The sequence below is a fragment of the Myiozetetes cayanensis genome, unplaced genomic scaffold (genome assembly GCF_022539395.1).
Source record: "Myiozetetes cayanensis isolate MyiCay16 unplaced genomic scaffold, myiCay2020 scf17, whole genome shotgun sequence".
In the NCBI taxonomy this organism is placed as follows: domain Eukaryota; kingdom Metazoa; phylum Chordata; class Aves; order Passeriformes; family Tyrannidae; genus Myiozetetes; species Myiozetetes cayanensis.
In genome coordinates, this window is record NW_026087378.1 from 2416622 (window position 1) to 2435475 (window position 18854).

At 41.3% G+C, this 18854-nt stretch overlaps 1 protein-coding gene across 16 annotated transcripts in view; it reads right to left on the reverse strand.

Annotated features, from left to right (window-relative positions):
• Positions 1-18854, reverse strand: part of TENM2 (teneurin transmembrane protein 2) — a 617318-nt gene that overhangs the window by 329398 nt on the left and 269066 nt on the right. For 2 of the 16 annotated variants that reach the window (XM_050312383.1, XM_050312380.1), the window contains exon 1: positions 4401-5095. The exons of 13 other annotated variants lie outside the window; for them this stretch is intronic. In XM_050312383.1, the coding sequence (XP_050168340.1) occupies positions 4401-4446 (46 nt within the window). In that variant the 5' untranslated portion in view covers positions 4447-5095. Of the gene's footprint in view, positions 1-4400; positions 5096-18854 lie in introns of those variants that run through there. One more of the 16 variants, XM_050312382.1, reaches the window with a different exon arrangement.

Sequence of the window (18854 nt, forward strand, 5' to 3'; positions counted from 1 at the left end):
TTTATATTTCAGTAACTTACTGCAGACTCCAAGACATCCACTCTCCCTCTGCTCCAATAACGTGAGACTAGGTATGTATTTTTAAATTTCAAATGGGCTTAAATTAAAATACATGGATTCAGGTTTCTGTGTTTGTTTATACATAAATAAGCATCCAGAGACAAACCTAGAAAGACAGTACTGCTGCTACTGGAAATTGAGGCAATAAACTCAATTGTGGTCAGAATTATTTACCCTATTCAGCTGTTCTGAGCTTTCCACAGTGTACTCCTAAATAAAATTCCAGTATACAAGTGTGCTTGCTTTTCTTTTCATGACTTTGAGAACTGAGAAATACCAAGATAAAAGTTTATTCCTCGGGGCTATATTGTGTCATAAGCCTTTAAACTGAATTTGCCACGGTTTTCAACAGGGAATTCTCTTTGGAAACTCATGACATATTACAATCTTTTAAACTAAATTGTGTACCATTTCATTGAACTGACAAGTCTGAGGATAAACTCAAGTGGGGAAGGTACAAGAATGTAATTCTGGTGATGTTCTCCCAGTCAGGCTTAGTTTTCTGAATGACACAGGACTATAAAAATGCCCATGAACTCTTGGTCGTGCCCAACTGAGATGCACAACCTTCTATGGCCATGGCCAATTGTCCCTCCAACATTAGGAACTGCTAAGTCTGAGGAAAAAAAAAAAAGCCCATAACTATGTGACTATTCAATAAATATATAAAACATTGACATTTCCTAAACCATGAAATACAGAAAGATTTCACTTCTGCAAATAAAGTATGCAAACAGTTTTCTGAAGGGTATGAGTAGGTACACAGTTGTCAACTTGAGCAATAAATTAAAGAAGCAGAACATTAAGCAAAACCCCTGCTGGCAACAGCAAACCTGTGCAGGAGAAAACCCAAAACATCAACCTAAAGCTTGTCAGATTAAAGAAATTTTGATGCACAAATCTGCAAAACCTCCCAAAAATAGTAAACACAAACCTACAATAAATAAACAACCCACAATGCAAATGACATGGGAGATTGACTGTAGAGATCTGCCACACATTTTTCTATCTGCATTTTTTTCCAATTATAAGCAGAAGCTGGAATTTTCTTACATGCTAAGTGGCAAACCAAATAAAACCACACTGCTACGGATTGTAAACTTCAGCAAAACACAGTCATTTTAATTCTAAAAACTGAAATCTCCACATGATCTTCAAATAATTCTTGTTCTTCCTTTTTTTTTTTTTTTTAATTTAAGGTACAAATAGGTACAAACCACTTGCATGCAGAGAGACCTCACTTTTATAATGAGTAGCCTAAGTTTTGCATGTTTACCCTGCTTTACATGAAAAGCTGGGATTAAAGAAACCAACACAACATCCATTAGTGTTTTGAATTTGAAATCAGTTACGGTTGATGATCACCTCCAAAAATAAATATTCCCACAGATAGAGGTCAGTGGTTGCCTGAAATTGCATCAGTTAGTGCCTGTACACTAAAATCCTCCTGTCCTCTGGGACTGTTTTATCATTTTATCAGATTAATTAATAAAACAGCACTTTTAGCATAGAGCACCACAGTTTCCTATTCTCACATTTGCCATTAGGTACTCTACAATTTATTGATCTGAGACTCATCTCTCAGAATTTAATCACATAACAAGATGGTAACTCGCAATTGTCCATAGTTTAAAAAAAGTACACATAAAATAATGTACAAATTGGGAGAGAGCTTTTTTTTTTGTCTTTTAATTATCCTATGTGTTGATTTGGCAAGCTCTTGCTATTCTCAAAGGAAAGCAACTTCATTGAACTAGAATTCTAATTCTGAAGGTGCATGCATTTCATTTCTTAATTTATAATTAAACATTTGTATTTTGGGGCTGCATTGGGGAAAAAAAAAACCCACAAAAAACAAACAACTAACTTCTAGGGATAGTCTTTCACCACTTCCTCTAAGAAAACACACATGTCAAACCATGCTAATACTAGTGATAACATTTTAAAAGAGGGAAGTAAAAACTAAAAACCTTAAAAGAAGACAGATGGTTGTATCTACATGTGCCTCACTTCAGCACATGTATCTCCTCAGGTTTTCAGATGGAATAGCACCTACGATAATGATGTAAAAAATTAATGGTCTCATATTATGAAATTACCAACAGGTTTGAGGTTTTTCTTTGGCTTTTGTAATCTCACTGCATTTCTTTCTCTGGATGAAGTAATCTTTACTTTGCTCTCCAGCAACATCTACTGGAACATCAGTAAAATGCTGCTATTTCTATTAATCACCCATTTAACATCTAGTAGGGGCAGAGTTAGCAAATGCCAAAAGGAGAGAGAAATCCTCTGCAATTCTGATCCTGCATTCTGAGCTCAAACAGATCAAGGTGGTACATCTTCAACCTTCCAGTTTCCTGCCATTTCATAAGGAACAAAGTCTTCATGACTAATTCCTATCAGAAGCCATCTAGCATTTACACACCTTAAGTCACAAAATACCAGTTCAAGTACCCACACTACATCCAGGACTTTCGTTTTTGTCAGAGAAGTTACTCTTAATTTCAGTTTGACCCAGCATGCGTGTCAACAGAGCTGAAGCACGAACAGATCTTGGAAGAACATATAGAAACATTTTGGAAGGTGAAACAGAGGTGTAGTGGCAATTCCAATGCCAAATAATGAACAGGTCCAGCAAGTTAAGAAGTAAAAATGCCCACAACAATGAAACATTTACGAACTCTCTTTTCTTATTTGAGGTCCTCAGGAAAAAAATAAAATCTGTCCCTTTGTACGAGATGAACGTGTCTGATTATCTACCAGTGAAGGTGAGGACTGAGGTGTGAAGTTCCTGCTCGCTGGTGGGAGACTCAGCTTCCCTGGGGGCTCGATGCTGCTCAGCTGTGTGGTGGTTTGTCACTGCCTGTCCTGGAGAATCAAGCCCTGCAAACGTCCCCAGAAAGCACTGCCCTGGAATTCTGCAGGGGCCGGAGCACTGCGCACTCGTTGGGCTGCAAGCTGGGCTGAGGCACTGGGGGAAACTTGCCTAAAGACCGCAAAGTTCTCAAGTAAACACGCTCATTTCGACCCTCGGTGCGCTCGTTTGTGGGGCTGCACCACGAAATGCTGCCTATCAAAGGCTGTTTACTCTCTGACAGCTTACCAAGTTAGCTTCTCGCAGCTCTGCTTGCAGAGCCAGCTAATAAGTGCTCCACTTCACAATAAACTCTGGTCACTACAATATTATTTGCTTTCCTCTAAAGCCCTAATAATGGTCTAACTATCCTTGACTGCTTGTTCACTTTTCAGTGTGACAATGAGACTGCTGCTCAAAATCCCTTGCTCCTATTTAGTCTGTTTGCTAATACAGGGAGCAACTGTAAAACATAGGAGAGAAAAAAAGGCACCAAAGCCAGTGAAAAGCAGGAACAGAAGTCCCACTAGTTAAATATACCAGTTGAGAATAAAAAGCACGTAGCAGCATGTAAAATTTTAAAAGTAATTAAAATTATTTTTGCCTTTTGGAATCCCTATAAAGCCTCCATGTATTTTCATGGAGAATAAAAGGGCATCGTCCGTTTCCCAAAACCACAAACCCCTTCGGCCACGGAATTTCATATCATCACAAGACTTAAGTTCATAGGCTTTGCCTGATAAATTAGCTCCTCTCAATAACTGTTAAAACAGAAAGCCCTTTATTATAATCCAAGTGCACTTGTGGACAGCACTTTCAGAGTTAACTCCATTTGACAACTGACATAAATCCATTATTCTAATTTGGTGATTGCTTTACTAAACACAGATGCATTTTAGGAGTTTTAGTCACGTATTTCATTCAGGATCCTACTTAATCTCAATTTACAAAACATAAACACGAAATAGGTTTTACAGTACGTCTATAAGGGTAGAGCTATTCATCTGATGAAATGCCAGGCAAACAAACCATATTCACCTAGACTTAAACTCAACGTTGGATTTTGCCTTACACAATAAATAGTAAATAAGTAAATTATTTTTTTTTAGTTTAGCTGTTGCAATCAAATTGCAGAATGCAAGCTCACCGAGGGCTATAAGACTCAAAAGCTTCTCTTACACTGAGATTTAAGCACTGAATTTAACCTTAAGCAAAGTCCAGCTTTCACAAAAGCTGGTTGATTTATTTTGATACACAGAAATAAAAGGGGGGGGGGGGGAAACAAGCGTTCAGTGCGAATACAGCATCCTCCCAACCCCATTTCTAATTCAGTTTATAGCACATACTTTACATCTTAAACAAAAGGAATCTGATACAACACCGATGCTGCCTCTTGCTGCAGTTGCTCGCCTCAGTTACAGAACGCTGGCAATCCACCGCTCCGACCGAGCACTCCATAAAACATTCGGATTCAGACACTTCTTACCTGCCTCAGTTGAAGGCTTCCTTCCCTTGTTAGCAGTATGAAGCATCCTCTAGCCTTCCCAATCCTTAGCACCGGCCTCAAATTGCACAGCTATGTCCCTTTTTTTTTTTTTCTTTTTCTTTCCTTTTTTTTTTTTTTTTTCAGGAGAAAGCTTATTCAAAGTGATTAGTTTTTGTTGTCCCTTTTAAGTCCCTCCTGCGGGAAAGAGCCGGCGAGCGATGTGACGCCACCTTTTAATCTTTTGCGAGAGTGAAAAGGCAGAAAAGGAGCGCTCGATCAAACTGAGCTTCACACATGACTAAAACTCGGCGGAGAGGCTGCGAGCTCTGGCTGAAGCACCACTAGGCGTGAGTGTAAGAACAGAGAAGAGGGGAGAGTCAATGAAATGTGACAACGTATGTGCATCAAAGACGGGGGAAAGAGGGAGAGAACAATGAGAGAGAGATCGCGACAGCAGCGAGGGGAAGAGAAAGAATGGGAATGGGAGGGGGAACGAGCGTGAAGAAAAGAGGAGAGTTTTGAAGCAACGAATTCGCCGAATAAAGCCAAAGTGTCTGGCAGCTTCTGTTTTTATCTCAGTGAGCATGACATACTGCCTCTCTCATTTAGCAACGCATTCTTGTCTCTCCCAGGTTTGAAAACTGAGATAATCACAGTGTGTGCCTGTTTTCGCCCGCCTGGCAGACTCGTGTGCAGTATACCTGAGATCCCCCGACCATCTTCTAGAGAGCCGTTGATGTGCAATTAAGTTCGTATATTCATTAGGAAAGACACCGTCCCCCCCCACCCCCCCCACTCCCTAAAAAAGCAGAAGCTGCTAATTTCTACATCAATATACAATATAGTTTAACTGGCAGATGGAATTCTACTTATAACTACTAACAAACTGCCACTGATAAACAAATGACTGAACAAATGTTTAATATTAATAACCGAGTTTTCATAGCAGCAAAACATATTAGCGTTGATAAATCTGTTTTTTTAAAAACGGGCATTTCAGACACTTTATTCTATTTACCATGGAATTTTTAGATGAAGTTGCACTAAGTAGTAGGAAAAGGAAAAAACATGACCTGGATGTAGCATTTTTTCAAGGAATCCATCAGAGGTACTTTCAGATTTCCAGTATTTGTCAAAGGAATTAAAAGCTGAAACCTAAATTTAAAATTTTAAAGTTAATGATGAATTCCTACTCATTTGGGAAAGGTCTAAGTCCTCATACAAGTCCACACTAAGCCTTCATTTTCATGCAAGATGAGGGCGGGATGTGCGTGTGGATGGTTTGGTTGGTGTTTTTATTTTTAACTACAGATATGATCTGTAACATCAGGACAGCTTCTGTAATTCACTTTTTTTTTTACCTTTTACCTTGTCATGGTAAAGGCAAATAGGCTTTTTGCCAACTGGGAACTGGTCAGCTGGCCCAAAGCACACATGGTACTTGTCTGCAGAACTGCCACAAGTCCATGGTCAGACCTGGCTGTTACATGGAGATCTAAACAAAACTGGAAAAGAACACATATTTTCTTTGCTGCAGCACCCTATTGGGGCCTTCCCTTGGATCCTACCACCTCAAGTGAGGGAAAAGGAAGGACTGTGTCAGTGAGATGCTGGAAATCTAGACCTAGACCTGAACTGCCCAGCACACTGCTGTGTCAGCTCATGCAAGTCACACAGTGCTACCTCTGGGCATCCATGTCGTAAGATAAATAGCTACCTTAAAAAAAAAAAAATAATGTTTTAGCAGCTCTATATAATGCAGTATCCTCTTCTGTAAGGGTTTTCCAGTTCCAAAGATGAGTTCACAAATGATTATCAGGGTATCAGTGGTCCATTTCAGCACTGAGTACTTATGAATCATTATTGTACCACAGAACTTTCCAGAACTGATGTTCTTCTATAAATGCTAGCCTCCACAATCTCACCAGAAACCATCATATTAAGCTCTGGACAGATGGAATCCAGTTTTCATATTTGTATAGCAAGACCTGCAAAACAAATCTTTAAGCTTGCAAACTGACCCATACCCTGCACTTACTGATAAATTTGGGATTGATTCAGTGTTCCACCTCTTATTTTCTGTCCCCTGGGGAGTGGCAATACACTGACATAAATACAGATCCATTCAAATCAGATTCTCACAACTTTGTGCCACCTTCAACATGTGAGCTTAGAGTAAAATTCACCATATGGAGAAAAATATTAGTAAGAACAACGGGCTTTTAAACCTCTCTTCCTACAGCATTAGCCTGACCTAGCACTGGAGCAGTTTGTTGATAGATCAGGTATTTCTCCTTACTCTGCTGGTGTTTCAAAGGCTTCCTGTTTTATGGAAATAAATACCACCTGAAAATTCAGGGGGCAGGAAGATGAGAGAGAAATAGAGATCCATGTGTTCAGTTATTGCAAATTTTTCTGGAGTATTATTAGTAAATACTCTAAAGGAAGTGCCTACCTCCTTTTAAAAAGAAAACAAGCAAAAAGAAATTCCAAGTTCCTATAAGAAGCCACTCTGCCTTAAAATTAATAACAGGAACAATTAAGGAATTCCTTTTTCCCAATAATTTTGTATTTTCTCGCCCTTTATGGTAAATTGCTTTTCTCATGGAAGACTTGATAAGAAGTTTCCACATCTCTGACAATGTACTAGATTATATCCATGACAACAACTTCCAAAAAATGCAAACAAAAAATTCGTAGTTCTAGAAGTATTTATTCATCCTCATGGGCCTACCTACAAATTCACAATAGAATCGAGCCCCTGCATTTGCATCCAAGGTCAACAAAACACTTGAAAACATGCATGCAGTTTGTTTTTATGAAAGATGTTAAGATTGTGTGGCTAAAACTCAGAATAAGCTTGTACATGGAATAAATAAATTGTTTTCTACAAGAACTGACCTTGTGTTTGAACTAAAAATGTTTGGACACTGAACTGCTTGACTCCTTACAGCTCCAGTGAGCAAAGCAAGTCATGCTCCTATGGAAGGAAGTTATTCTATAAATCAGCCACATTTCCATAAGACAGGCAAGGCTTTGACGAACATAAATGTGAAAACTCTATTTTCCTGCTGTTAAATGGCCTTCCACTTGAACTTCTTCAAGCAGTACTCCAGGAGCACACCAGCACCACACCAGAGAACATCACAAATAACACAGAAATGGACTAGCAATGCCATTTTGTGCAGAGATATAAAGAACTGATTCCCAGCCTTTTTTTTAAAAACAAAAACCCCACTTTCAACATTACAAAGAAAATAACTAAATCAGAGCTTTCCCTCAATCTTACCTGAGGAAGCCAAGACAAGTTGAAGTTTAATTACAGAAAACCTCTTAATCCCTTATTTGTCTGCTCTACTAGAAATCTGGATCACTCTTCTGTTTGCTTTAGGTCTAGGAAGTGATAAGCCTGCACGCAAACACCGACCCTGTGACTTGAAACTTGTGTAGTAACAAAGCAGTTTAAGAGCATCCAACGCATTGCATTGTTTCAGTGGGGCTGGATCCACACAGACCCCTCCCAGGAAAATGCAGTGGAGCACCATGACAGCAAATGATGGGGAAATAAAGTGGCAAATGACTCCAAAAGTGCTCACACCTATCACAGAGACTGCTGGCCAGAAACAATCTGACTTTGGAGATAATGAAAGCTTCTGCCTATGCAAAAGAGCCAACGACCACTTCCTCTTAGCAACACCCCTCTGTATTGTACATCTGGCAAAGACTTGCTTTGCCAGTTACCTAGTTGGGTGACACAAACACAGAACTAATTTCTCCAACCTTTTGGTTGTGTTTCCTCTGTTTCAGACCTGAAAAACTGCGTCTGAAAGCTTCTATTTTTTTTTTCCAGTTACATCCATTGATTTAATAAAGCATACCACCTTTCCCCCACAAACCCTGTTCCAGTAATACCCTTGGATCTCTTACACCACAACCACTATACAAGCAGAACAGCACAGTGAGGCCCTGCATCCCTCCCCACCTACCATTCCCTGGACTCTGATCTGCTCACTGCTCAGAGCAAATACAAGGAGTGGCACAAGGGCTAAGAACTGAGCACACAAGAAAACCCCTTGTGTCTTATATTGTCTATACTTAACTTCCCAGCATCCAATTTACAAGAAATACACTTGGTGTGGTAAAACAAGTGTCAGGATCAGACATAATTTTACTGTGAGAGGCACAGGATAAAGACCTTGCACAGGCATAAGCTACACACAACAGCCTGGCAGGGTGAAGAAAAACTGGGATGCTATTACTGGTATGAATTATAAAACCACTTAAATGCAGCTTTTTGAGCATAACTGAATACATGTGATAGCATCATTATAAATTAAAACTGTTTATGACCTCCATTTGGTCCAAACACTACAACCCTACTCACTGTATGCATGGCTGAACAAACTGATCTATGACTGCCTGTGTTACACGAGAGAAGGGACAGCCAAGTGTTCTGCAAAGGAAACAAAAAGAAACTCCCAGCAGAAGCAGCTTGTAATGAGTCATGCAGATTTCTTAATGGCTACTAAAAATAATCTTTGATTCTTATCATTGTCAACTCAGTAAGTGATAATAACTAATACCTAAGTTGTTATTCTGTTTACATAGTTAATTTGTAGTTTTCTCTATTTCATAAAAATAAGTGTTAGTATATTTTGAAACCAATCATTTCATGAATGAATGGAAATCAGTACTTTTGTAAATTTTGCTAAACTGCTAAAATAGGAGATAATCAGTATGTTCTTGGTTATTTGGGAACACTAATTTCAAAGGACATGTAATTCCACCCCGCCCTTCTATTTACTTGTAAAACCATAGAGGAATATGCATTAAAATGACATTTCAAGATTCAGACTTCTGTGGCACCAACTTGTTGTCTGTCTGTTTAGAATTTTTACTCCAATTACAGTCACAAATGCTAAGGCCTTTTAAGACTGTCCTGGGTACTCAAACATTTCCTCAAGTATCTCTCCCAGAAGATTTACATTTTTTTAAAAACCAGCAGCAAACAGGTTACCTTCAGGTGTGCCTCAATGGCAGCCAGTTCAAGTGAAACCCCTGTGCCTCAATTAACAATAGGGATGGAAAGAATAATTTGCCAACAAGATCCAGGTGTGCCTGCCCTGGGCAGAGAGCTCCTCCAGGCTGCACAGGCACCTTCTGCTTGCCAAGACAAAGGAGGCTTCCAGGAGAGCCCCGTGCAGCTCGAGAAGGGTTTTCTTCACAACCAGATAATGGAAGATCTCTACATGAAACACAAATCTGCACTGAGACAACAGAGTACATTGCTCCACTGAGTGTACACTTTATTGTAGAGCACAGGGCAACACACTTGGAAACTGAACCAACCGTAGTTTTACTGCCCAGTCCTCTGAATTAATATGCAACATTCATGCCTTAAGTGTACCCTTGAGCACTCAGTACTTCTTTGAGCCACAGCTCTGAGGATGTGTTGGTTTCCTATGCACTAACTTGACCTATATTCAGGCTGACTTCTATTGTGAGATCATTTCTGCTGTGAATTCAATTCCAGATTCTGTATACACTGCTTTGCTACACCTCTGATACAGATGGCAAAAAGGAGAAGGATGTCAACAAATTAAAAGGCCACTGCTGTCCTTCCCTAATAACCAGGGTCATCAAAAACCTTTTTTTTTTGTGGGCTGATCTTGACACAAGCATATTGCCTGGCTAATCTGGAAGCACAGAACCAAATCTATAAACCTCTTTAAATTGTTTGTTGTCAGGATCCAAAGGCCTTCTGCCCTTCTGGAGCTGAATTTGATCTATGTCATGAGCCAAGGATGCCTAAAACTGCAAGAGGCGGCCAAAAAAAATAAAGAGGGTTGGGGGGTGTGTAATCAATAACTTTTTATTTTAAGAGTGAAGTTCCAAGATGAAAACAGAAAAATGGTGCTCCATCTCTTATACAGGACACAGCAGCAGAAGTGAAAAACAGGAACAAAGGCCTTACTTAACACTTGCTCTTGTCTGTTCATGTCCCAATCCACAGTTTTTGCACCAGAACTCCACTTTTCAGATGTATATCACATATTTTCATATTTAAAGCACCAAGGTCTTACAGGATTAGGTCTCACCCTACTAGTAACACCTGAAAATTCATTTAATGGTTCAAATTGTTTTGTGTAGTGACCAAGAGCACTCGTATACTATAACAGCACACCTTATCTCATGAAACAAAGTTGTCCAGCCCTCTCAGTTTACCAGGCCAGCTGAAAGACCCCTGGAGAGCTGGGAAGGCTTCCATTTCTGCACAGGTATAACAGACCCACGATGAACAGTCACCTTTACAGCAACAGCTCCCACAGCCATGGAAATGATTGGAGACCCTGCTACACCAGCAGCGTCACAACAGCAATCTATAAAACCAACTGCACGGTCCCCACGTGCTGCCTGAGGATGTGCAGAGCCTTCCTCATCGCATCAGTCAGGAGGTTGCTGTATTAAACAGTTTCACACTGCATCTGTACTGTGACTCAAGAAATGGGGAGATGAGGAAAAGGGTAGGGAGCTTCAGCAAACTCTGGTTTGCTCCCCATCTGTTGTGCTGCAGAACACAGAGCAGAATTCCACACACAAGGGTTGATGTGGCACATAAAAGCACCCTGAAACCCCTTCCCTTGGCATTGCCTCGGCTCCCGTCAGACACAGCTTTTGAGGAGCCTGTGGTATGAACCAGAAAAGTCATTCCACACCCCTAACAGGACACACAGAAAAGCAAAAGCAAAAAAAAAAGGTAAATGTGAAGTACTGATTGAGAACACCAAGAGCTTGACATGATTGACTCTTGAGACCTTTAAGACACAGGATTTTAAGTAAGTTGTTAAAAAGCGACAGAAATATTAAAAAAACAAACCTATGCATGTTAAAAATGCTTTAAAAAGCAAACATGACATTACATTGTGGATGATTAAAACTTAAAAATATTTAAGTGCACATTTTAGGTTTGGTTTCACGACAACTGTTTCACAGTTCTGAAACACAACCAGATCACATTATAAATAGCAAGATGTGGCTTTTTAGGTATGTTCATTCTCTTAAAAATATTCATAGTAAGTCATTTGCTGTATTTAAAAAGAATCACATTTTAATAAGAACATACAGATTTTGATTCCATGGAAACTCAACTGAGACTGTGCCATTTCTCCCACTCAGCTGACTGGTGAGTTACTGGTGACCAGTGAGAGCACCTGTGAACTGCCTGGCTGTTATCTGAAACGTTCTTCAGCTTTATGAAGCCAGAGTCACTAAAGCAGAAACTTTCTCCTAAACAGTTTCTGACAAAGTGAAAGAACAGTTAAAAAAAGAGAAAAGAGCTGACTATCTTCACTTTTACTATTTTTCAGCCAACCAGTTTATTTCAGCCATTGTCGTTTTCAGCCCTCTCTCTCCTGTGACAATCACTCAAGAAATTAAAAGCTTGATGTATCTTTTGCAATTGCCTGACCCTTACTTATGAAATCTGGAATAAAATGGTACAATTTCAGGAACTGAATACCAAAAAAACCCTCTGGAATTTGCCAAGAATAGATATGAACCTACACTAAACAACATGATGGAGTCACACAGACCTCCCAGAAAGTGCTCATCTTAATGCACACTGAAAGCACAATATTTAAGAGGTACAAACCTGAAAAAAAAAACCAACTAAAACAAAACCACAGAGAGACAATTTCATAGTGTTCAAATTCTCTAATAACCTCGATTTCCTCTTTCCATGAACTTCCTCTTTTGGGGTGTTTTTAATGACTTTTTAAAATACATCTCTTCCCCCTGTGACCCAGTACCCCCAACTATGAATGGAGTACAGACTAACAGTTGATTTGTACAGGTACTTTGAAAACTGTGCTTGACAACATCAGGGAGGGGTATCCACACATTAAAAACCACCACAACCAGACCTTCCTCCCCTTCATTTTTGTCTATGTAAACTGTGCTTGCTGAACTCTATGGGAAAACATTTGGATCCCTGATGAAATACTATGAAACCTTATTTATTATAGATTCTCTGCTGATTTAAGTTTCAAGGTAACCACAATAATGTAAAGCAATACCACTCTGCTGCTGGTTTTTTTTTCCTTTTAGCATAAAGGACATGAGTGCAGTCACGCAATGCATAAATCATAAAGCATGTTATAAGCACTCTGTTGCCCTTATCTCTATCATAGCACCTAGTGTTTGTCTCAGCTCTAACAGATTTCCTGTTAACCAAATTCACAAGCTATTAATTGACATCAACTAATACGTGTTCATGACAAAGAAACAAAATGTGTGAAGAAACATATAGTACTGTGAATTTAATTTTCAAAATGCTTCTCAGTTTGATAAGAATTCGCCAAAGCCATTCTACCATCATAAGTTATATCTGATCCAAGGCCTAAAAACACATTTTCAGGTACTCACTAGAATGGAAGCATTTCTTTATGCTTATCAAGAAGTCCTTTAAGAGCAATGAAAGGATATTATTGAAATACTTTCAATGCCTGGCAATGCCTAAAGTTCACAAGACAAAACAAACATTTACCATAAAGATAGCCATCCAACACTAAAGATACAGATGCATTTCTCTTACCTATGCTACTCAAACGACATCCATGGAAAATCAGCACAAAGCCTCGCATTTCTGGAGCTACACGCCACCCTCAGGCAGCTCTAGCTGGGACGGTGACCACAAGACATTCGAGCTGCACAAACCAACGCTGGTGAGGCCCAGACTGCAGGGATTGGGAGCTGGTAATTGGCCACACCTGTGCCCTGTTCGTTGCCCTTCCCTCAGCTGCCCCAAATGAAAGCAATCACCTGTCTCCACTACAGGGACACCGGTCAGGGCAGTCACCACCCCTCCTCAGGTGTCACCCATCAGGAATTTGCCTCCCCTCGGATCCTGCCCAGCCAGCACAGCTGGGGTACATCTACTACCAGTAGGACTGCTTATTTATGATATACCTCCTGGCCCAGAGGTATCTCATGGAATCAGGCAAGCACCCAAGTGCTCTGCTATGTCACGCTCTGAGACACCTTCTTGCCGAGATGAAGTATGCTAAGATGTGCTGGAGTGACAAAGGTCAGCAGAACGGCTGAGGCTGCCAAACTGCAGCTGTACCAGTCACTAACTGGTTAACACCTTCACAAGTTTTGTCATGACACCCAATATTTCCTAGAACAGCAAGTAAGGAGGATGCCAATGCTCGAGCTATTCAGCTACAAACACAATGCTTTGTCTCCCAGACCATTAGAGCTGAGTTTAACACAGCTCTTTTCAGACCGAGCCTCTACACTCAAAGGTGCTCAGGCCAGAGGAAAGCAGAGCTGGCTCGCTCCCTGCCCAGCTCCAGCTTCCAGCTGCCCCGGGGAGAAAGGACAGGATAAGACAGAAATTCTGAGTTTTGCTTTGGTTGTGGTTTTTTTCATAGAATCACAGAACGGTTTGAGTTGGAAGGGACCTTAAAGATCACGCAGTTCCAAGCTCCTTGCAGCAGGCAGGCACACCTTCCACTTGGGAAGGTGTGTTTGTTTGTTTGGTGGGTTTGGTGGGTTTTGCCTTTTTTTCTTTCTTTCTTTCTTTTTTTTCTTTTTTTCCCCTTTGAGGGGAACTGTTGCTGCTATTGTGGTGGTTTTTCTTTTTCCCTGGGACTTGTCCCCAGGAGCTGCCCGAGCAGGTCCCCAGGTAATCCCCCACCTGAGGCGCTCCCCGTCCCGGCCGCACTCCATCACCCTCCCGACGCCGGGAACAGCCCCCCGTGCAGCCGCATGACGTACCTGCGGGCAGGGCAGGAGCCCCGGCACTGCCTCCATCCCGCTCCTCGCCCGGCGCGGGACGGGAGATGCGCGGGAGCCCCCGGAGCCCCCGCACGGAGCATCCTGAGGAGCCGCCCCCGGGGCGCTCTGGGGACATCGCACATCACACCCAGCCCGGGGGAGCAGCACTGGGGCTTTCTTTGGAACGGCAGGGAATGAACATCCCGGGCCAGGCGAGGGGACAGAGCCCAGCCCAGCCCCTCAGGAACCCCGGTCACCGCAGGGCACCCGCACTGCGCGGGGTGCGGGACCCGGAGGACGGCGGGGAGCGCCTGCCCTGCTGCGGGAAGGTCAGAGGAGCAGGGTGTGATACAAACCAGAGCTGACAGCGCCTGAACGGAGACACAGCCCCGGCAGGAGCAGAGCAGAGAGCCCTCGGATCCCGGCTGCGGCTGCGATGCGCGGTGAATACCTGAGCAGCCCGGCCGGGCGCTCCGATCGAGGAGAGGTGCCAAAGGGCCAACACTAATGGCAATCCTGTCTCGCCACAGTCATCAGCATGACAAGGCTGATGCTGTAGGCGCCTGAAGAAACAGATCTTTTATTTTCTCAGAGACTCAGGTATAGACTGTGGGCTTAGCTCATGCATAAAAACCAAAATTAGCACCACTGATAGCTACTGGTAACGTGAACAATTAATGTGTATAGTTTTCACTTTAGATTAACAATTTTAACTACAGGATTACAGTGAATTTTTAACCACACTGCAGCTGAATGAAAAAAAAGAATTACTTTTTACATGAGTCTTATCCGAATGCTTTAAATGAAGTTATAATCAAATAAAACCTTATTAAAATTTAGTTGGCCCCATTACCCACTCAATTACTATTCAGCAAGACCAAAAAACCATTAAAAAGCACACAAAAAAAGAGTAGGACATTGAACAACAGAGGGAGACAGGGACATGCAGAATCAGTTCATATTCCAAAGAACAATATGCAAACATGGAAATGTTTTTGCTCTGGCTACAAAAACCTCACTCAATATGTGACTGTTCCAGTCTTTAAGCAAATCAGCTAGATGGAATCTCACCTCAGCCAGTTCCTCTATGGCCTCAAAGCCCATTGAACTCATTTCCTCAGCTGCATCTTTCATACTTTGGCATACGAATATCCCAGAATCCAAACGTGCCCTACAGCGCCCCTGGTACCCGATGAACAAGAGCAGGACTGTGCTCTGTACCCCTGCAAACAAACATTCCCACTGCAGTGCCCACACCTTCCTAGGACAGGATCATTATTCCAGGTACTAAAATAATAATAATAATATTAAAAAAAACCAACAAACAAGCAAACAGCTCTTCTTGGAAAAGGCGGAGATGAGAGCCCTGAGTGACCCTCCAGCTCGCAGTCTGCCTGCACAGGTGACAGATGCTGCCTCCTCCCCTCCCCACGCTCACCCAGGGGAAGGGAGGTTGCATCTCTTTCGGTTATTAAGTGGATAATGACTCCATATGCTGTCCTGCAGCCAAGCAACAAATAAAAATCATAATGTACAGGCCAAATAACTTCCTTGGAATCTAGACACATTACTGTGCATAATTCCCTTCTTAATGGTTATAAACAGAGCAGAGCAATACACAAAAATAACATTCCACACAGAAGCATGATTATAATCAACTATGTATGACATTTCTGTGCCATTTGGGTTAACTTGCAACAGCATTCTAACAGAGCTTGTAATTTTTCAGGTAATATCTTGCTTCAGTAATTTTATTTCAAAGTAGAAAACAACACCTAAGGTTACAACTAATAGAGTTATAGAAGCCATCCCAAATCCAAAAAAAATTTTTTTTTTATTTTCAGTAGGGACCCCCCAAAAAACCACAGGACTAGTACTGATAACTTGTTTCTTCTGTGATGACTAGAAAATAGAATGTAAACAATAATATTTTTATTGTTCAGACAAGTTACACTGAACTCCTGGGAGTCAGTGTGTTAAAGCATGCAAAACCCATGACTGAAACAGAGCCTTGGAGATCAAATCACATCTCAGTTTGAGATTCACTGCTGGATCTTGGGAAAGACAATTATCTTTGATGTGGTCAATTTTTTTCTGTTTATATAATGGTGGTAATGATACCTCATAGGACCCATTTAAGGGTTTAATAACTACTGTTTACACAAAATGTTCAAGTTGCTAATTATGATTATTTAGCTAAGTGTTAACCTAATACATATGTAAGGAGACAATATTAATATATTCCCAAAGACGATTATGAACATAATTATTATTAATGCCACGTGGACAAGTGCAGTTGTTCCTTACCCAGCAAGGAATGATTTCTGTATGACATTCTGGGCACCTAACATGTATGGAAAGTCACAATACCATAGAAAAGGAAACAGAGGGGAAGTAGCAGAGCTGTGGATAGAACAGGAGGACACTGAGAGATCTGGGGAAAGAATTGTCATTGTCAGTTTTCTCAGTTTCACCCAGAAAACACTGGGAACAACTGCACTTGGTGCAGTCCTCCTCAAAATAGAGCAAGTTTTCTTCCAGCAAATATGAATACATTAGGGAAGTGGATAATTGAGAAGACTTTAGAAGGCTTCAGGAAAAGAAGAATCCTGTAAACACGGCTGAGCAACAAGTCTTTGAAAGAATCCTTTTGTTCCCAGCACAATGCTCCCAAAATCTGCTTCTTCAGAACAGTATTCATTTAAGGAAAAAAGAAAAAGGGAGAGAGAGAGAAAGGGAAAGCCAAGAACCCATTTTAAGGCAAAAGCACTTTAAAATAATTTCCTTCAGATTTGTACCTGTGCCTGAAGGTTCATTGCCCACAAGCCGTAACACTGCGAGTTCTTGGGCTTTGCTGTTTGCATGGCTTTTAACCTGCCTCAAAGAGCAGTTCCTAACAGGGCCAGCACAGATTTGTAGCCAGCAAAAAAACTTGCATTGACTGGCCTGCCAGTGAGTGAAGGACAACACATCCTGAGTAGTCTGTCCTGGTGCTCGTGGGCAGCCAGTGGGTGAAAATACACACACACCTCTTGGGTGCAATTCCAGCTGTGGGGAACAGTGAGGGTTCAGCTGCTGGTGGAAATGACATGGTCTCACGTTGGGCAAAAGCCCCACACCACCCTTTCCCAGAGGAGTTCTCAGAACAGCCCACTCTGCCTTTGGCCCGTGGGACCTTCTGCAGGGGTGGGATGAACTGCAGAGGAAACTACAGACTGAGGCTTTGGGGAGGAGGATGAGAGGAAAACAGGAGGACAGCAGCAGCCTGGTGTGGGAGCATGGTAAGATGGACACTGAGTGACCCTTCACTCTTAGGGGACTGCCTGCAGTGGGATATTAGGATCAACTTTCCACTGATTACCTTATGGGTGTGTCAGATCAGAAAGAAGCTTCCACATACTAAGGATTTCCCCAACAAACAAAAGGGACTGGTATTAGCATATCAAACAAAAGCACAGGTTTCATTTTATTAAGCAGTGTAGAAAAACACACCCTTTTAATACCTATACTTCCTCCTACAGTGGACTTTCAGTGCAGCCCTGAGGCTCTAATGATTATTGTCACCTTTACTGAAGATTATTGCCAATCTGCCTCTGCCCAGGAAAGGTAAGGCTAGTGCTTCAGCTTGTCACAGTCTGTTACACCTAAGAATATCAACACTTGGAAATTATCTCCTAAAGAGCAGACACAATAGCAACAACAAAGAGGAAGAAGGAAATTCTAGTTTCTATGATGAAGACCGCTGGCTTTGGAAATCAAACATTAACATTGACACATTTTTACTCTGAGAAAATCTGCTTCTCTGTCAGTCCGTCCTTGAAATACTCAGTCAGCTGGGTACCCACCAACTTGTGTGAATGGTAAAGGCCTGAAATGCCTAAAAGTTTCACAAACAAAAAAAGTTTCACAACTACAAGCTCCACCGAAGTCCACGGGTCTCCAGCAACGTACACTAGTCTACAATGCGATCTCTAAAGTTTTCATTTGTGTTTCTCTGATACTAGTATCATTTATCTCACAGTAATCAAGTCTTTACTAGAATAAACCTGTTTCTAAACTCTCCCAAAAATCCTAAAACAGCTTCTGCAGCCTGTTATAGCACATTTGTCAAAGCAAAGTGCAACAACTAGCTTTAGAAAACCCCATAATTATAATTAACATGTATATATTTTGGCTGCAGTCAGTAGTAAGAAATACAACTTAATGTAAAGCAAACTACAATTAAACATATTCATGGGATTCAGTGTATTAAAATGAGATGACAAATCTAAGATAAAAGTGACATTTACATGAATGATTTCCACAGTCTATGTCCCTGTATGTTCTCCCTGCTTAAATGCTTTCTCTCTAAGAATACCAAACTGGTATGGAATCCCACAGAATCCCTTCCAGGGGAATTGAAAGTTTTCTGTTAATAACTAATGAAATACAGTGACTTATTGCAATGCTTTTACACAATGCTCTTCCTCCCTTGAGCCTAAATCCAAACCACACCATGAATGAGCAAGGCCAGACACCCCTGAAGGGCTGTGGTGGTGTGGGTGGCACATTTCTCCCCAGAGGTGAAGTTCATCACATCCTCAGAACTTCCAGTCTCACCCGCCTGCAAAGCTGCTGAGTATTCCCAGAGCAAAGTATCTCATCTTCACACCCGCTTTATGTGTGCTGTGGGAC